The sequence below is a fragment of the Littorina saxatilis genome, unplaced genomic scaffold (genome assembly GCF_037325665.1).
Source record: "Littorina saxatilis isolate snail1 unplaced genomic scaffold, US_GU_Lsax_2.0 scaffold_1464, whole genome shotgun sequence".
NCBI classification, from domain to species: domain Eukaryota; kingdom Metazoa; phylum Mollusca; class Gastropoda; order Littorinimorpha; family Littorinidae; genus Littorina; species Littorina saxatilis.
This window is the reverse complement of record NW_027129688.1, coordinates 1-17426: the sequence shown is the minus strand read 5'-3', so window position 1 is coordinate 17426 and position 17426 is coordinate 1. Positions and strand designations below refer to the sequence as shown.

General features: G+C 39.4%; 2 protein-coding genes and 2 long non-coding RNA genes across 4 annotated transcripts; 2 read left to right on the top strand and 2 right to left on the bottom strand.

The window, feature by feature from the left end:
* The first annotated feature begins 603 nt into the window (after nucleotides 1-603).
* LOC138957921 (uncharacterized) lies at nucleotides 604-3255 on the top strand. Its single transcript, XR_011453226.1, has 3 exons — nucleotides 604-821; nucleotides 1304-1571; nucleotides 2292-3255. It is a non-coding gene; the product is annotated as an uncharacterized lncRNA (long non-coding RNA).
* A 134-nt stretch (nucleotides 3256-3389) lies between these two features.
* LOC138957920 (uncharacterized) lies at nucleotides 3390-5488 on the bottom strand. Its single transcript, XM_070328951.1, has 3 exons — nucleotides 5140-5488; nucleotides 4627-4777; nucleotides 3390-4105 (listed from the first exon to the last, which is right to left on the bottom strand). Exons 1-3 carry the CDS (start codon nucleotides 5265-5267, stop codon nucleotides 3965-3967), a joined length of 420 nt encoding a protein of 139 aa, XP_070185052.1. The 5' UTR covers nucleotides 5268-5488; the 3' UTR covers nucleotides 3390-3964.
* A 2492-nt stretch (nucleotides 5489-7980) lies between these two features.
* Nucleotides 7981-17106, bottom strand: LOC138957922 (uncharacterized). The gene is made up of 3 exons (XM_070328953.1): nucleotides 15322-17106; nucleotides 14358-14437; nucleotides 7981-13551 (listed from the first exon to the last, which is right to left on the bottom strand). Exon 1 carries the CDS (start codon nucleotides 16418-16420, stop codon nucleotides 15926-15928), a length of 495 nt encoding a protein of 164 aa, XP_070185054.1. The 5' UTR covers nucleotides 16421-17106; the 3' UTR covers nucleotides 7981-13551; nucleotides 14358-14437; nucleotides 15322-15925.
* On the top strand, nucleotides 7992-14923 carry LOC138957923 (uncharacterized). Its single transcript, XR_011453227.1, has 2 exons — nucleotides 7992-8291; nucleotides 13474-14923. It is a non-coding gene; the product is annotated as an uncharacterized lncRNA (long non-coding RNA).
* Nucleotides 17107-17426: the final 320 nt, after the last annotated feature.

Below are 17426 nucleotides of genomic sequence, written 5' to 3'. Positions count from 1 at the left end.
CTTGGTGGCTTAAAAATTAATTAATGACTTTGGTCATTAAAAATCTGAAAATTGTAAAAAAAAATAAAAATTTATAAAACGATCCAAATTTACGTTTATCTTATTCTCCATCATTTGCTGATTCCAAAAACATATAAATATGTTGTATTCGGATTAAAAACAAGCTCTGAAAATTAAATATATAAAAATCATTATCAAAATTAAATTGTCCAAATCAATTTAAAAACACTTTCATCTTATTCCTTGTCAGTTCCTGATTCCAAAAACATATAGATATGATATGTTTGGATTAAAAACACGCTCAGAAAGATAAAACAAAGAGAGGGACAGAAAAGCGTGCTATCCTTCTTAGCGCAACTACTACCCCGCTCTTCTTGTCAATTTCACTGCCTTTGCCATGAGCGGTGGACTGACGATGCTGCGAGTATACGGTCTTGCTGAAAAATGGCATTGCGTTCAGTTTCATTCTGTGAGTTCGACAGCTACTTGACTAAATATTGTATTTTCGCCTTACGCGACTTGTTATATTTAGTCAAGTTTTGACTAAATATTTTAAAGATAGGGTGTCCACGCCGCCATCTTGGAGAGTTTTCTGCCGAATACACCACTAAACAGTTCCGCGGCCATTGCGACAGTGCGCATGCGTAGCATTTTTTCGAGTAAACAACGCGTCGTGCTAGCTTCTCAGCAACTTGAAACATGTGCGATTTGAGCGAGATTTCCATCCAGAAGGTGCGACTGTGGCGCACTGAAGCATCGAAAACCTTGTCGTGTGTACGGAAAACGAGTGTGGAAGGTGCACACGAGGAACTTGTAGCTAGGTAAGTTTTATTTCTTTCGTTATTTACTCTTTGCAATGATGCGATGTCTTGTTCATTCCCAAGACCGGTTTTCCGCCCTGTAAGTTGTAACACTAACAGTAACTTAGTAAGTGCTCTCTCTTCAGATACGCTTAACTTTTCAGTTGATTAAAGTCAAAAACTTGAATAAGTGCCGTTGATCTGTCCACGGAATCTAACTTATTATGAAGCATAACTATATTCCGATTCGTGATGCATAGGCTACATGTTGCGATAGTGTATGCAAAAGTTTTCCATTTTCAATCTGACGTGTGGGTAAGATAAGAAACAACAAACATGCATACTAAGTTGCCACTGCCAGTTTGTATAGCTGCTAAGCTTACCTCAGGCTGAGTCATTGAGTATTTTGTACGTTTACATACAAAATGGTGATGAGGGGGAAAAAGAATGCCTTCCACAGGTGCGAAAAACTGTGATTTGATCTCAAGGCCTTTTTGTTTTAGAGCTTTTCCTGCTTTGGAACTTGGGAGATGGGATTCCTGTCGACCGTGAAGCAGAAAATGCAGAGAGGGTGCTTCTTCGGGAGTACAAGCAGAAGTTGTATGTGAAAGGGGTGCTTTATCCTGATCCATTCATCATCACAACTGGATTGAAAGGCAGCAAGATGGGCGATTCCTGTGGCCAAGCGTCTTCATCGCCGGCTGCCTGTGAGTGTGAGCTCGACCTCATGCATTGCCTCGTCAACGAGTTTTAAGGAGGAAAGGCTTACAGGTAGGAAACCTCTCTACTTTTTTAAATAAGTCATATTTGCACTTTACTTTTGAAAAAGAGAATGGTTCAAGTTGAAGTGCAAGATGGCAGTGCAGCCTAACAACATTTTGGTTTCAGTGAACAGGGAATGTGTCAAAATCTGAAAAACCAGCATACTACTATTAATACACACTAAAATTATGCCTGTCGCTGTCATATACATATAATTTTTGAAAAGTGCAGTGATACTGATAGTGATACAGTTAATCAGCAATGACTGAACCGACTTTCTAAATTCAGGGATGATCAAATCATCTGACTAATGGCCAGGGGCGAGTACAAAAAATCCGTTGTGCTAGTTAAAACCGCTTGGCAACTCGCCAGGTTGGCTAGTGAAAATTCTCGTCAAATGCAACACTTCTGGTTGTATACTCTAGTTTCAAAACGTTATATAAACAATGCAGTTATAGCAACTGTGGTTTGTACCCGGCAAGCAATTCTTTTTGGTGGACTGGACTTTCTTGAAATGACTCACCTGTCTGGCAAGTTAAGATTTTGAGATCTGGCCATCCCTGCAACTGTCTTAATTTTGCAATGCTCTTCATGCAAGTTGCACTCAAATTTGTGAGCAATTTGTTATGTACAACTTGGTAAATTGTCATAAATGATGCTTTAGTAAAAGTTGTTGTCTCCTTTCTCTTTCTCATATTGATTATTTTCTTTTTTTCTCCCTTTTGGCAGTGTTTTTGACCATATGCAACAGGCTGCAAGTCATTTTGGAGGAGGAAGCCCCTGATTGCATCTTTGTCAAAACCAGAAAGAGACTTCTACCTGTCTCCAAGAGTCAGCCATCACAACCACCTGTTACCCAGAGCCAGCCATCACAACCTCCTGTTCCCAAAGTAATCCAATTGCCCGTTTTGATACAGGCAGCAACAGGATGCACTTAGGAGGAGGAACTAGTAGAAGTAGGGAAAGCGGTATTAACAAAACAGCTTTTTCCTCTTAACTATGAAACCACACAGATAAACAAGGAGAGCAACCCTTCCACAAAGTAAATAAACAATCCTGACGACTCTAATAATTTCAACAATTTGTCAACTCATGTAAAAGCTTTGCCAGATCCAGGCATTAAGCTCTACTCGTTACACATGTAATGGGCAGAGCAACATTGTTGAACAGCTGCTTCATTTCTGTAAGTTTTCAGCCTGAAAGGTAGTAGGGTGGGTCGCATCTAAAATATGAATGTTTGTCTTGTCAAAACCTATGTAAATTTTCCTACATTTTAAGACTCCCTCTTTTTCTGTAGTGGATTTTTTTTTTATCAGATTATTGTTTGGAGTTCTGAAAAGGAAGGCTCCTGTGTACACCATTATAGATATGACTTTTACTGTACTACATTTGTGTTTTTGGTATATATATATATATATATAAATATATAAAACTAGATATCTTTCTTCCCAATATGTTCATTGCCAAGTGGATGAAGTCATCAGATTTGATCTGCTGCTAGTGATAACGTTTATCAACATAAGTAAAGTTTTTTGAGCTGACTGTATTGTGTGCATTTTGTTTGCAAGTGCTGATATGTTTGACTTTGTGCTGTAATGCTTTGTCTTGTCTCTCATTCTCCCTTTCAAAGTACGAGAACTCAGATTTTGTTCTGACACACTCATTGCATCATACAAACATCAATAGACACACACAGAAAGTGAGCCAAACAAACATTTTTCCTCAGAACATGTTATGGTATGCACAGGGGACATGAACATTATGGAGAGAAGACTGTGCGCAGGAAGAAGAGAGAAACATTCAAACAAATGAAAACAAACCAGTAAATTGTTTAAGGTTGCTCTTGGCCACTCTGGTGACATGTAGATGTACTTTATTCTACCTATATTAGCGAAACCGATAGGCTAGATCCTGAAGGTCTAATCCTCGTCTCTGTTGCATAAACAACATCTCATCTATACTATAACGTTTAGGGTCAATACTCATTGGTTGATCGCTAAAAATTCTTGTCTTTTTAGAATTTTTGACTTTTTCCTGCCATCTTCTTGTTGCAAAGGGTGACACTAAAACCATGAATTAATTGTAAGAGACTGGTCGTGGCTATACCAGTGCAATATGATATGTTCTGCGAGAAATCAGATTTCTGAATAACCATGGATTTTTCCTGTCTGCGTTCTTTTTCTTAGCCATGTTTGCAATCTTTAGTTTGAACATCAGTCTATTGTTCTCCTTAGTCAGCTTAATCATTGCACTAAGATTGTGCATAACGGATGTGCATTACGTTGGCATAGATCTGCTTATACAAAAAAAACTATCAACAAATAAGCAAAAACAAGAGCACCCAGAAATGTTTCTGTTGTGAATGGGTCTTGTTCAGGGCTAGAGTCACACTTTTCTGGCAATCAACTAGCTGCACCATTCCTCTCCCTTGATGATCCTTGGGCCTGGCACGTCTCAAACTGGAATTCCAGATCTCGCATTGCCCATTTTCTTCTGCCTAGCCGGTGCTCTGGTCGGGGTATGTCTATCAGCACTCTTGCTGTCTGAAACATTGCCAAACAGGGTTCATTCTGTCAGTATTTATGGTAGTATTACATCTTCATGCAGGGTTCTCCACATATGTTGTCCGTTTGGGTTCAATGCCCCCAACTTCAACTTATAAAGGTGGTCATTTGGACCCACTGTAGTCATTTTCAGTGCAATACAGAACTCCCCCTGTGAATTCCCCGGTACATTTGTTTTTGTTCCTTTGGCTTCTATGGAGAGCTCTCCTAATGTTGATCAAATCGCACTCTGGAAACAAACCACCCACATAAAACTTAGCTTGGCTTCCCACATTCATAAGCCTCATATATTGATATTGATTGATATTCATTCTTGTTCAGATTTCAAAACACACGAACAGACGAAAAGTCAATTAAATCACTCAAGCTGTAAGGCACAGACACAGCATAGTGATACTAGGAACAGCATGTGTGAACAAATACATTCAACACCTTCCCATCTTCTTTACTGCGTACACACACAAAATATAACAAGAAAGTTATTTAAAAAAAAAACTTACTCTGTGTTGAAATCCAGGGTATCCCAAGTTTTGTGTTGGGAAAGAGTTCTCTGCAGTTGGTGTGCCATCAAGAAAGTGTTGAGAACAAACCCTTGCAGGGGGAAAAAAAGCTTGTGCTGGGTTCTTCTTGTGTGTTGGATGCGGATGCAAGCTGTTGAAAACAGACAGATGCATATCAGATTTAACAATTTATGGCTCTACAAAGCAATTTTGTATTGCTTTTTTATCACAGCCATGCTCTAACAACATGAAGTAAAACAAAAAAAACAAGAAACGGAAACACACTGACACAGAAAGTGAGCCACATTTTTTGATCTCATGCACGGCAGATTCAAACAAGTATTTCATGCAGTGCCGGTGTGCAGCTTTTGTAACGTTCAAAGCTGTATAAATGCAGGTCTAGCTAAACGGTTTTGTAATCATGCTATGGAATTTGCAGAAAAAAACAATAAATCGCATGAATGTCAGGCAATAAAATAAGTTGATTAAGAACTGTTACAGTGTTGCGCTTACCTGAACGGTGGTTGGCATGAACAGCACAGACTCGTGTGGAACCTGGTGAATTTTGCAAAGTTTAGCTTTCCATTTTGAAGACGGTAGCTTCCGTTGTCACAATCAATCATCGGGCAGTGACATGCCATTGTTAAAATCGATAATCGCTGAATTTACATCGACAAAACAACAAAATAAACACAAGTGTCTGACTCGTCAGTCGCAGAACATACGCAAAGCTGTGTTGCAGACGATTTGTTTCCTCGAAAAAATGACGCAGCCAATGAGAGGCGTCTGTGCGGTCACGTGATTTTCCTTCTTTGTTCCATGTAAACGTCGGAACTGTTTAGTGGTGTATTGGGCCGATTTGAAGAGTTTGGGGAATCTAGTGTACCTTAATTAAGACACACCTGGCTCGGTTTGCTCAATAAAGCACCAGAAGTATGCTAAATAATTAAATAAAAATGAGTAAATTGGCATTTGGTCGCGACCGAGCTCTCCACCATTTGAAGATTAAAATTGGCCGTCAAGACTGGTTTTCGTCGCCTGTGCTCGCCGAGACGGCTGCTGTCATGACAACTGGCAAAAAATGGCGGACGAACCGGACGTATCGCAAAGAGCTAGTTCATTTCTCAACGAAATTGAGTCCACGGAATGAAAAGGAAACCAATGACAGAACCTGAACGGAAGCGAGGCAGACGACAAACTACAGCAGAACGCAACAAGCGAACCATATTCATAGGATATCAATGGGAACGATGGATACAGGAGGCTGTAAAAGTGTAAGTGTAACCGTTGGGGCAGAATCCGCCGGCGCCGATGAAGCGCTCGCAGAAATCCTGCTAGATTTGTAAGTACGACAATCCAAGTTCTTGTTGTGTAGATCTATACTTTTTCCTGGCCGAAGCCTCATTACATTTTTAATCAGTAATGCTTGCTGGTCCTGCCATTTCACGAAAATGGACCAGCCACTGTTTGTATCCATGTGCACTGACTTTCGTAAATTCCGTCACTTGAACTCAGAACTGTCATTTTCTTCACCGCGATACACAGTTCATTGCGAAGATCTTCCTCAGTAAATCGTTCAGATTCCACGTACGATTTGTTGTCAAGAAACAACTCCAAACGAAAGTTTCAAATCAAACTCATCATCCTCCATCTTGCTTGTCGAAGCACTAAAGTACTGTATCGATGTAGATCTAATGAATGCTTGATCAAGCGAGCGCATGCATACGTATTTTTTTGTGGCTGTGGCGGCTGATTCTAGTTGTTATGTTTTCGGAACACAAAGTGATGAATTCTCAGTGAACGCACTATACAGAGAGTAAGGCCAGCTTTGCTAGTGACACGCTAGGGTCCGCGCTATACTGTTAGGAGGGGGGGGGGGGGGGGGGGGTGTGGGTAACGCCAAGAACCTATCGCCAGGCGAGTCTAACATCACTTACACATGGCTGTGCTTTGTGTACACGGGTGTCTGAGACTGTCTAGCGCCACCATTGTTTCTGTTGCTATTTATAAACTATGACGTGGACATCATTTGTAAACATTGCCGAGCAGGATTTGTGCTCGGAACAGCTGATTCTGTGACAGTGTGCAGCCAAGAGGCATAAGTGAAACGGGAACAGTCATGAGGATGCAGACAGATTTTCAATACATTCATCATGTTCTCTTTTAGAAAATTAGAACAAAAAATAACAAGAGGAGAACTTCGAGAAGTAACAGGAGAATGTACGCAACAATAAGCTTTATTTTTAGGGGGATGGGTGTGTGTTGGTGTGATTGTTCCTTTGTATATTTATCATTCATTTGTGTTTATACAGTGGATCCCACTTTTATAAGACCCCCCACTTTCAGACTCCTTTGACCTTCCATTTTAAGACATTGTTTACTCAGAATTTGTTTTCATAACCTCGTTAATTTATTCCCATTTAAAGACTCCCTCCTGTTCATGAACTGATTTTCTCAGATTTCATAGATCACATTCCTGTACTTATTTTTCAATATTCTTCCAGTGATATATAAAAAGGAATATATTACTCCCTACTTCAATACTTGTATACATTTGTCAAATTATTCAGCCAGGAAGGTGTTACAATCTTTTGAGAAGTTGGCAGGAGGCGCTCCATGCTTTGACTGAAGGAGTTCTGTACCTCCCAACTATTATTAAATAAAATAGCAGGGGGCCTAAAATGTAGTCATACGCTCTTCATGGTTTCTTTGTGTAAATCATGTGGAGAAAATTACATCTTTACATAGCGTATGGTATGTTATGTAATGTGTATGTGCACAGATGCATATTTTGAAAAACTCACACATACTTTTTTTTCATTTACCAGTTACTATGCGAAGACACAAGAACAGCAATCTTTTACATCTATCAAGGCAACTGGCGGACGACAACCAGTGATGCAGGAGTCAGATGTTTCTTAATTTCATCTGTAGAGGAGTCGGTGTAAGTCAATAAATCTATAATTTGCACATTGCTGTCTCTGAACCAAATGAAATGGAAGAGTGAATGATGTTTTATTGTGTGTGTGTGTCAGAGTGTGTGTGTGTGTGCGCCTGTGTTTTCATTTGTTATTTAGACTATGTAATTAGTTTCAAAGAAATACATGCCATAGAATGAGTGCAGGTGAGTGGTCATATTTTTAATTTGTTTAGTTTTCTATCAAGATCATGTGTATATAATATTTATTTGTATAAGCAAATCGGCCGGGATTGCATAAGCTGCCATTGGTTTGAAAATAACTGTCTCTTTCTTTATTATTGCGTTTTTGCGGAGAAACAAATGGTTACAGTTAGAGGACAAGACAATTATTATTATTAATAAATGAAACAACAAATGCACACAAATATACTCAATTGACAAGAGCATTGTTCAATTTTATTTGATGTAAATCTCAAGACCACAGCCACACATTCTCTCTGAACAGTTCAAGGGGGAAAAACATGAAACTAGTGTCTGGATTCTAAATTTCACTGTTTGAGAGATCTCAATAACCCAGAGCCATTGTTGTATTACTTCCACAGCTGCACCATGTTGTCAATGAGCACTCTTGGCTGCTGTCGTATGACCAGGGACCTAGGGTATGCAGTCATGGAGACCTGCTTTGAAGGCTCTACAAGATGAGCAAATACTTCCTGAGAAACATCCCCAACTACTGAAATTTCAGGTACATATAATAACAGTTTTTGATCAGCAAAAAGGACACATTGTAACTCTTTCAGACGTTTTAGACTCGAATAAATGATAGTTCAAATTAAATTTAAAATAAACATCAGTTCAGTCAAATTGTGGAAACTGTTAAAATGTGAGGTGCGGGATAGATTGAATAAAAACTCTAAATGTAGAAAGTCTAGATAAATACAAAGAAAAAACATTTTTCCTGTGCTTCTTCAAAAATTCAAAAGCAGGGACTGTTTGTTCAAATTTGCTATGCTCTCTACCATCATCCTGAACTCAGGTCAAAATGAGTTCAGCTCACTCTCTCCCTGACAGGATGCCTTGAGTTTCCTTGTCTGGCAAGGAAACCGATATTTTTACATATGTAATGTATTATAATTTACTAGTAATACCCGTGCTCCGCATGGGATTTTTTCTTCTTCATTAATTACAGAGTTAATTATGAATAAGAAACAACAAAAACGTGTTCAATGTGCAATGGCAAGCGCCTACAGAACAAAATGCCATACATTTATTGGGAGAGATAAAAAAGGGCACAGTGGTGGATTGGCCATGACTTGTGCAGTGACAACAGTAACATATTAAATTTAGAAGTAATTGCGACAAAGTTACCCCAAAAAAGCGCTAGCACACACAGAACAACAAAATGTGATAAAACATCAAACCTAAGAAAAGGAGCGTTCAATGTGCAATGAACTGCAAACCATTTACACAGCAGCAAACATGTGACGCTTTCTGAAATTTCGGTCAATGTAGTGATATTTTCTTTTTACCCGGCTCGGCGCTTGAATACACTTTCTTTGTTTTCTTGCATAGCTGCTCGCCATTAGTAATGCAAGAATCTACAGTTTGGTGAAGACAGACAGTTACGAAGGAAAGGCTAAATGCGGCCAAACAAAACAAGAAGGGCAAAGCCCATACGACTCACATGCTTGACATCAAATAACTAAACCTAGCAATGACATCATACACTAAGAACTGCTTTACACATTTTTCCTACCAAAATACATGTGACCTTGAGTCAAGGTCATCCAAGGTCATGCAACACAAAGCTGTTAATTCAAGACATAGGAAGTACAATGGTGCTTATTGGCCCTTTCTACCATGAGATATGGTCACTTTTAGTGGTTCACTACCTTATTTTGGTCACATTTCATAAGGGTCAAAGTGACCTTGACCTTGATCATATGTGACCAAATGTGTCTCATGATGAAAGCATAACATGTGCCCCACATAATTTTTAAGTTTGAAACAGTTATCTTCCATAGTTCAGGGTCAAGGTCACTTCAAAATATGTATACAATCCAACTTTGAAGAGCTCCTGTGACCTTGACCTTGAAGCAAGGTAAACCAAACTGGTATCAAAAGATGGGGCTTACTTTGCCCTATATATCATATATAGGTGAGGAATTCAATCTCAAAAACTTCAGAGAAAATGTGAAAAATGTGAAAAATAGCTGTTTTTTAGACAACATTTATGGCCCCTGCGACCTTGACCTTGAAGCAAGGTCAAGATGCTATGTATGTTTTTTGGGGCCTTGTCATCATACACCATCTTGCCAAATTTGGTACTGATAGACTGAATAGTGTCCAAGAAATATCCAACGTTAAAGTTTTCCGGACGGCCGGCCGGACGGACGGACGACTCGGGTGAGTACATAGACTCACTTTTGCTTCGCATGTGAGTCAAAAAGTGGCTACATTGACCGAAATCTCAGAAAATATGACACATGGGAGTGAAATAAACACAGCATTAAATGAGCAAATAGTGTGCACAGTACAAAAAAAAGTTTGACACATTAGCAAATAGGAATGAAAAAGTAACCCAGTGGTAAATATACAGTGGGTTCTGTGAACAATAACAAATCATATAATTGGGAAAGAATAAAACAGCGTTAAATTGTGCCCTTTTCTTAGATTTCAGTCAATGTGGACAGTCTGAAAATTCAATCAATGTGACAAAATCCTTTTGTCACGCTTCAAGTTCAACCAAGATGATGAATGCTAGTTAAAATGTGTAAAAGAATATATAACACCAATCATATAATTGGGAAAGATATCTCGTCGCAGTACCCCGACAGCTCGAGTCACCCACAATGAAACGTTTGTACGATTGACTGGACTTAAACAAATTAGCGGCTACATTGACATAAGTGAGGGACATAAATGTGCAAAAAAATGTGCCCAGAGAACAATAGTTGAACACATCACCATATATGTCTTGAGACGGGAAAAAAACAGCACTAAATGGAACAAAATTTGTACACTTCAGCAAACATGTGAGTGAAAAATAAAATGTTAACTCTTACACTGGTGCAATTCTGTAACACATGTTACATAGCCACTGGTGAATTAACAGAGAGAAAAATAACAAAAAACGGTCATAATATTATAGGTTTTCGCATACATGGGAGGTAATAGGAACCGACCAAACAGACTCAGCCAGTAGCGCGACATGTGTCGTGACAACCAGGTGACAGCTGCGAACAACAAAATGTTTACACATGCATTGTGCACAGAGAACAAAAGTTTACAGATCACCATGCATATATGGCATTATGATGGTTAGGCCTGAAGAAATACATTTGCTTTTGTTTAATATCTCTCTTGGGCTGCAAGCCAGCACAACATAATTAAAACATTTCATTTGCCGAATCAGCGCCACCAAAACTGATAAATAGGACTAAGCATGGAATATTCATTGCAGGGGCTCTTTTTATATTTAGTCAAGTTTTGACTAAATATTTTAACATCGAGGGGGAATCGAAACGAGGGTCGTGGTGTATGTGCGTGTGTGTGTGTGTGTGTCTGTGTGTGTGTGTGTGTAGAGCGATTCAGACTAAACTACTGGACCGATCTTTATGAAATTTGACATGACAGTTCCTGGGTATGAAATCCCCGAACGTTTTTTTCATTTTTTGGATAAATGTCTTTGATGACGTCATATCCGGCTTTTTGTGAAAGTTGAGGCGGCACTGTCACGCCCTCATTTTTCAACCAAATTGGTTGAAATTTTGGTCAAGTAATCTTCGACGAAGCCCGGACTTCGGTATTGCATTTCAGCTTGGTGGCTTAAAAATTAATTAATGACTTTGGTCATTAAAAATCTGAAAACTGTAAAAAAAAATAAAAATTTATAAAACGATCCAAATTTACGTTTATCTTATTCTCCATCATTTGCTGATTTTAAAAACATATAAATATGTTATATTCGGATTAAAAACAAGCTTTGAAAATTAAATATATACAAATTATTATCAAAATTAAATTGTCGAAATCAATTTAAAAACACTTTCATCTTATTCCTTGTCGGTTCCTGATTCCAAAAACATATAGATATGATATGTTTGGATTAAAAACACGCTCAGAAAGTTAAAACAAAGAGAGGTACAGAAAAGCGTGCTATCCTTCTTAGCGCAAAGTCTACAACCCCGCTCTTCTTGTCAATTTCACTGCCTTTGCCATGAGCGGTGGACTGACGATGCTACGAGTATACGGTCTTGCTGAAAAATGGCATTGCGTTCAGTTTCATTCTGTGAGTTCGACAGCTACTTGACTAAATATTGTATTTTCGCCTTACGCGACTTGTTTATTTGTCATGCTGTGTGACACACGCGTTGCAGTTGTCACCATGTGTAGAGTTTAAGATGATGTGATTCCTATTCTTATAAAGACAAAGTTGATCTCCGTTACACCCCGCAAAAATGTACATGATTGCCCATTTGGTCTTTGTTGATGTTCTTTGTCTCGTGACTTTATCGATATGTCGCAAAATGATTCCACAAAATTCAAAACAGGGATCAATTTTACCCGCAACTACTGACTCGAGTAAATAGTGTGCACAGTACAAAATTTTTTTTTACACATCAGCAAATAGGAATGAAAATGTAACCCAGTGGTAAATATACAGTGGGTTCTGTGAACAATAAGCAGATTCGAGATCGTCGATAATGATTTTTCATGTTTTTTTTTGGTAATTTATAAATTACAAAGGAATTGATATGCAAGACAGTTTCAAGCGAGCTATTTTTCGCGGCTGTATTTACGGTGCAAACAACTCTAAATATGACAAAAGTGTCACATGATAATCAACCGTTTGGTTTCACCGCTCACTGGAGCAGACAATTTTTTCTGTAACCAGTTGACAGTGATGAAACCATATATTACGGTCTCCTTCCGGCAGCAGTCCCAAAATACAAAACGTCTCTTTCCGTGGCTGTGTCAGTTTCCAATGCGACACTGTCATTGGCACTGTCATTCTTGTGACGCTCGTCGCGTTTTCACCTGTTTTTGACCGAAATGTAGCACAGGATGCCGTTGAAAAGCCAAAGGTCTTCAGCTTTTGTTGATCTTTGGCAGGCCTATTAGTTTTAATTCGGTGGCATAATTCAATGCGCTTCGTCAAAATTTCTTAAACTGAAACCAAAAGCAGACGCAAGACTTATAGTCAGTTGGAGTTGTCTCCCGTACTCCTAAACTTTAGTGTGCTGCAGACGGTTGTACCCAAACGGCTCATATTGCAAACGGTTTGGAATTCCCAAAAACGCAAGATCAGCACTACACGACTTCAGTGCACCTGTAGGCGAGAGTGCTCGGTCAATTTTGGACAATGTGTATCTTGAATGGAAAATATCGAATATCACGCTGTCCGAATGAATGGTGTTCTTATCGGAGAATGACGGCGCTCAGTTCAAAATGATAGGACATCAGACCGCCATGCTGCTATGTGAATCGGACATTTGAGCCTTTCAATCGGTCTATGCCTGACGCCTAACGACATCCCTGCCTAGGTTAGGAAAGGGGGGAGAAAACTGCTAACGCCCTGACCCAGGGTCGAACTCGCAACCTCTCGCTTCCGAGCGCAAGTGCGTTACCACCCGGACTGGTTTATGTGATTTTTCTTTGGGGTGATCTAAACCTTCGCTCTAAATTCACCTTTTCAACATGCATGACTTTTGACACAACTCTGTACTTAGCACAGGCGACCAGCATATATAGCCTGTGTACTGGCCAGCTGGATCGGTACATTTTTTCCTTATGGCCCACACACATTAACTGTATCTGGCTATTTGGACTCGTTCTCCCAAATAACCATATTTGCACAAAATAAATTGTCTGTAAGCAGCATAGTGTTGTGTTTTATTGATGTCTCCCTCTTCTGCTTCTTCCAGGACGAGGGCGTCGCTTCTCTGGGCCAAGCATGTGAAAGGAAACTCTCATCCAGCACCAACCACCAGTGCATCGAAATCCTGGAGTGTAAACAGAAAATCATCTTTCAGTGACAAAACTTGATTCAGATTTAAACATTAAAATTGTTAAAAAAAATATGCACCAAATTTAAGAAAATTGGAGAAAATAATGAGAAAGAAGAAATTGTAATTTATGTAATAGAGCATGTCTTGGTGTGTGTGTGTGGGGAGGGGGTGGATATACACCTGTGACGGTACAGGCTTTCCAGTATGATAGAACAGAGTTGAGGCAGGTATATAAAACAGAAAGCAATTTAATATAGATTATATCGAACACAGAAGAAGAAATGTACATGAGTGATGACACTGACACTGGTTAGTAAAACAAGACTGTCCTGGGACATTGTGAATATTAGTGTAGAGGCACCTGTAACATATCTTTAGCTTCTTGGAATGAATTGCACATGATTGTCTCTTGAGACACATATACTATATGTCACCCTCTCCTTGAAATAATCTTCTAATACTTGATTATTTAAACATGTTGTTTTGCATCATATCCATTTTGTCAGAGGCGAGTTTTGCCTCATTTGTACACATTTCTCCAAGACATTTGAATTCTGGTACACCTTTCCTTTTCATAGCTCGTGCCCAGTGTACCCATGTACTGTACAGAAACCCTCTTTTTTATGCCCCCTTATTTGTAAGGTTACTTTCTCTGATTTATGTTTATAAACTGTTATTTTAACCGTATTCTCAGACAGAATTATTTCAGAGTTTTTTTAAAAATATTTTAATAGTGGCAACTGTCTGCTTGCACTTGCAGAGGATTTAGAGCAAATCTCACACAAGGAATAGGTACTTACTGTCATAAGGCCAGCATTCAGCTTCACCATTTAGAGGCTAGGGCTTGGAGTTTCTCCTGGCCTGGTTCCTGGATAAGTTTCTGGAAGTGGAAAGATTGTTATTTCACTTTTAAATCAGTCAATACCCATTTTTACAACTATGCCTGCTTGAACCAGGCATAAACGAGTCATAACACACCACTAACCTGAACGATGAGCAAAACTTGCAAAGTATTTCTTATGAACAATGGTGTGTTTTTTAAATTTTAAACTGACTATTTCAAAAGAAAAAAAAGTACAGTTTTGTAAAGCACATTCATTTTTTTATATTGACGTGTGATTTTTCACACTTGCTTTTTTTTTAATTGTTTGTAAATTTTACCTCATCTAATGTTCTCATATTACATCTAGCACATTTTCCCTTGAAACCTTAAACAATTCAGAGGAGAGTGTTTTGTTACAACCTGTACTTGTGTATTTCCTCACAGGATACATTCCATGTAAATTATAGGAAAGTATTCTGATGAATGTATAATAACAATGAATGGATCATTTTAATGACAGCAAAATAAACAATGATGTCACAAGGGTGTTGTCTATTGCATTTCTGTGTGTCTCACTATGTTATCAGGAATTTTTTTTACAAAAGGCATTCTTGCACGTACAATTATATCACACAACTGTGGTATATTGCTCTTCAGAGGAAACAAAATGTTGGTGGGCCCTTTTGACAGACAGATGCACAGCACACTTCTATCCTTGCCATAATTATAACTGTGAAATCCCCATTATACTCTTCACCCAAGAAAAGAATATCTTCTGTTATTGTCATCAAAGTTCACCCTATTATTTCTTATATAACTATTTGTGCAAGTGCTATTGTCATTCATGATTCTGTGTATACATGCGTGTGTGTGTGTGTGTGTGTGTGTGAACCCGTGCATGGAAAGTACTAGGAAAAGGACTAAAACTAATCCTGATTTACCTTCAAATTGGTTCCTCAGCAGATCACTTTCTGTCCGCACCTCTTCCTCTCCTGCCGCCCTCTAGCACTAGTAAGGACAGCATGTTCTGCTGGAAGCGAAACTTCCATAGCCTAGACGGAACGAGAAGAGTTTACAGTTCTCATACTTCATCCTTACTCAATTTACAGTATCTGTATCAAACCTATTATCATCAAGAAAAGCTCACTTGACTTTGAAGAGCATGATTCATTCTCTATCGACTGCCCATTGAACAAATAAAATTCAGTTCTCATAAGCTTTACTAGTGCGAATAGAATTTTTGCTTTTAAAATGGGTGTGATAATTAGTATTTTCTGTTCTACTCACTCTTGCAAGCAAAGCACACTTTTACTTTTAGTTTACTGTTGTGTTTATTCCAGTGGTATGAATTCTTCTTCTTCTCTCCGTTGGGACCGGGTTTATTTGATAAACGTAAGTGGTCCCGCGTTGATGTCACTTGTCGATTCCGGATGCGGTGTGTGCCTCTTGGAATCGGGATGACAATTTAAAAAAAACCAGCACTGAGAAAGGGCAGGAACTGGATAGGTTGGGAGGCGTTTAAAACTATGTACAGGGGTTGAGGGATTAGGGGTTGCCCACTGGCGGTTGCAGGGGACTGCTACCGCGGAGACGTGAGCGGAACGACTCAAGGCTTGGGGCTGATGTCGTCGTCGTGGGAAGATGGTTCCAGTTGGAGATAGTCCGTGGGAAAAAGGTGTTGCATATGGCTTTATGGAAGTCCTGTTGCTGCCTCAGCCCATCTCCTCTTGTTCTTGCGTCGGAGCTATGGAGATAGTTCTTTTCATCTATGCCGACCATCTTGTGCTTGATTTTGTACAGCATCATGAGGCGATTGTTTTCTCGTCTATTTTCCAGAGTTTCCCATCCTAGGTTGTTCAGCATGTTGGTAACTACGCCAGGCGTTTTTTCGAAGTAGTTGTTATGGGCGTATCTGGCTGCTCTTCTCTGGACCATTTCTAATGCCTGCTTGTCATTTTCCTGATGTGGGTCCCACACTGTTGACGCGTATTCGAGCGTGGGACGAACCATGGTTGTGTAGGTAGCTGACTTCACCTTCATCGTGCATTCTTTGAAGTTTCTTCTGAGAAATCCCACGGTTCTGTTTCCTTTGGCGGTCACGTTCTTGATGTGATTGGTCCAAGATAGGTTTTCGGTGATGGTAATTGTAGCTAAAAAAAAAATGCATCTATATATATATTATCAAAAGAGTAACAGTGCAAATGCAGAGTCTTATAATTATTTCAGAAGGCAAGTCCTTGATTTTCCAATCCATGATCTACACACATTCACTGATTGAGCTATCGCCGTATCGGAAAGACGTCAGCCAAAATTAACTTCAGATTGGATGTTTCTCCACGAATTTCAAGCGTTACAATGGTCCAAAGTTCGATCAGCAGCACTTTGGAGGGGAGTGGAAAAGTCAGTATTAAGTTTGTGTGGGATAAACCATATGCAAAGCCGGCTGACGTCCTCGTTCTACTGCCTCTAGTAGCTGAAAACAAGTGATCTCATCGGCTACCAGTAAGTTCGTCACACGGTAGATTCGTCACGGGTGACGAAGATACCGGCAGGGTGGGCGGGTGTTTATGCTTAGAGCTTATGCTTTCAGATGTTTGATTTGTGGGAGAGATTCAAGATTCACATTTTTAAGAGAGAGAGAGAATGAAAATGCCATTTTAGATTGTGTACTTCACCTACTCAAAGAAAAAAGAGATACAAAATAAATACGCACAACATCACATATATGCTCTGTGAAAGGAGAGAGAGAGCGGGAAAGAGAGAGAGAGAGAGGGGGGAGAGGGAGAGAGAAAGGGGGGGGGGGGGGAGGTGCAAGGTTGTATTACCATTACATTACAGCCGCGCTCGGACTACTGTGGCGAAGTTACTGTGGCGAAGTTACCGGGGACCGGTGACGAATCTACCGTTTGACGAACTTACTGGTATCCATCTCATCATACCAACCAAATGGTTCGAAATGACTCGCCTTACAGATTTCTTTGCAGTCCTGCTGGGATCAACTTTTACACTAATACTGACTGTTATATTGAAAGCCCTATTTGATTAT

Excerpts from the sequence above, each read along its gene's own strand:
- LOC138957920 (XM_070328951.1), bottom strand. The coding sequence starts at position 5,267 with ATGGCATGTCACTGCCCGATGATTGATTGTGACAACGGAAGCTACCGT. Across the intron at positions 4,778-5,139 it reads TCATGCCAACCACCGTTCAG|CTTGCATCCGCATCCAACAC; the intron begins GTAAGCGCAACA and ends TGTTTTCAACAG. Across the intron at positions 4,106-4,626 it reads ACCCTGGATTTCAACACAGA|ACAGCAAGAGTGCTGATAGA; the intron begins GTAAGTTTTTTT and ends GCAATGTTTCAG.
- LOC138957922 (XM_070328953.1), bottom strand. The coding sequence starts at position 16,420 with ATGAAGGTGAAGTCAGCTACCTACACAACCATGGTTCGTCCCACGCTC.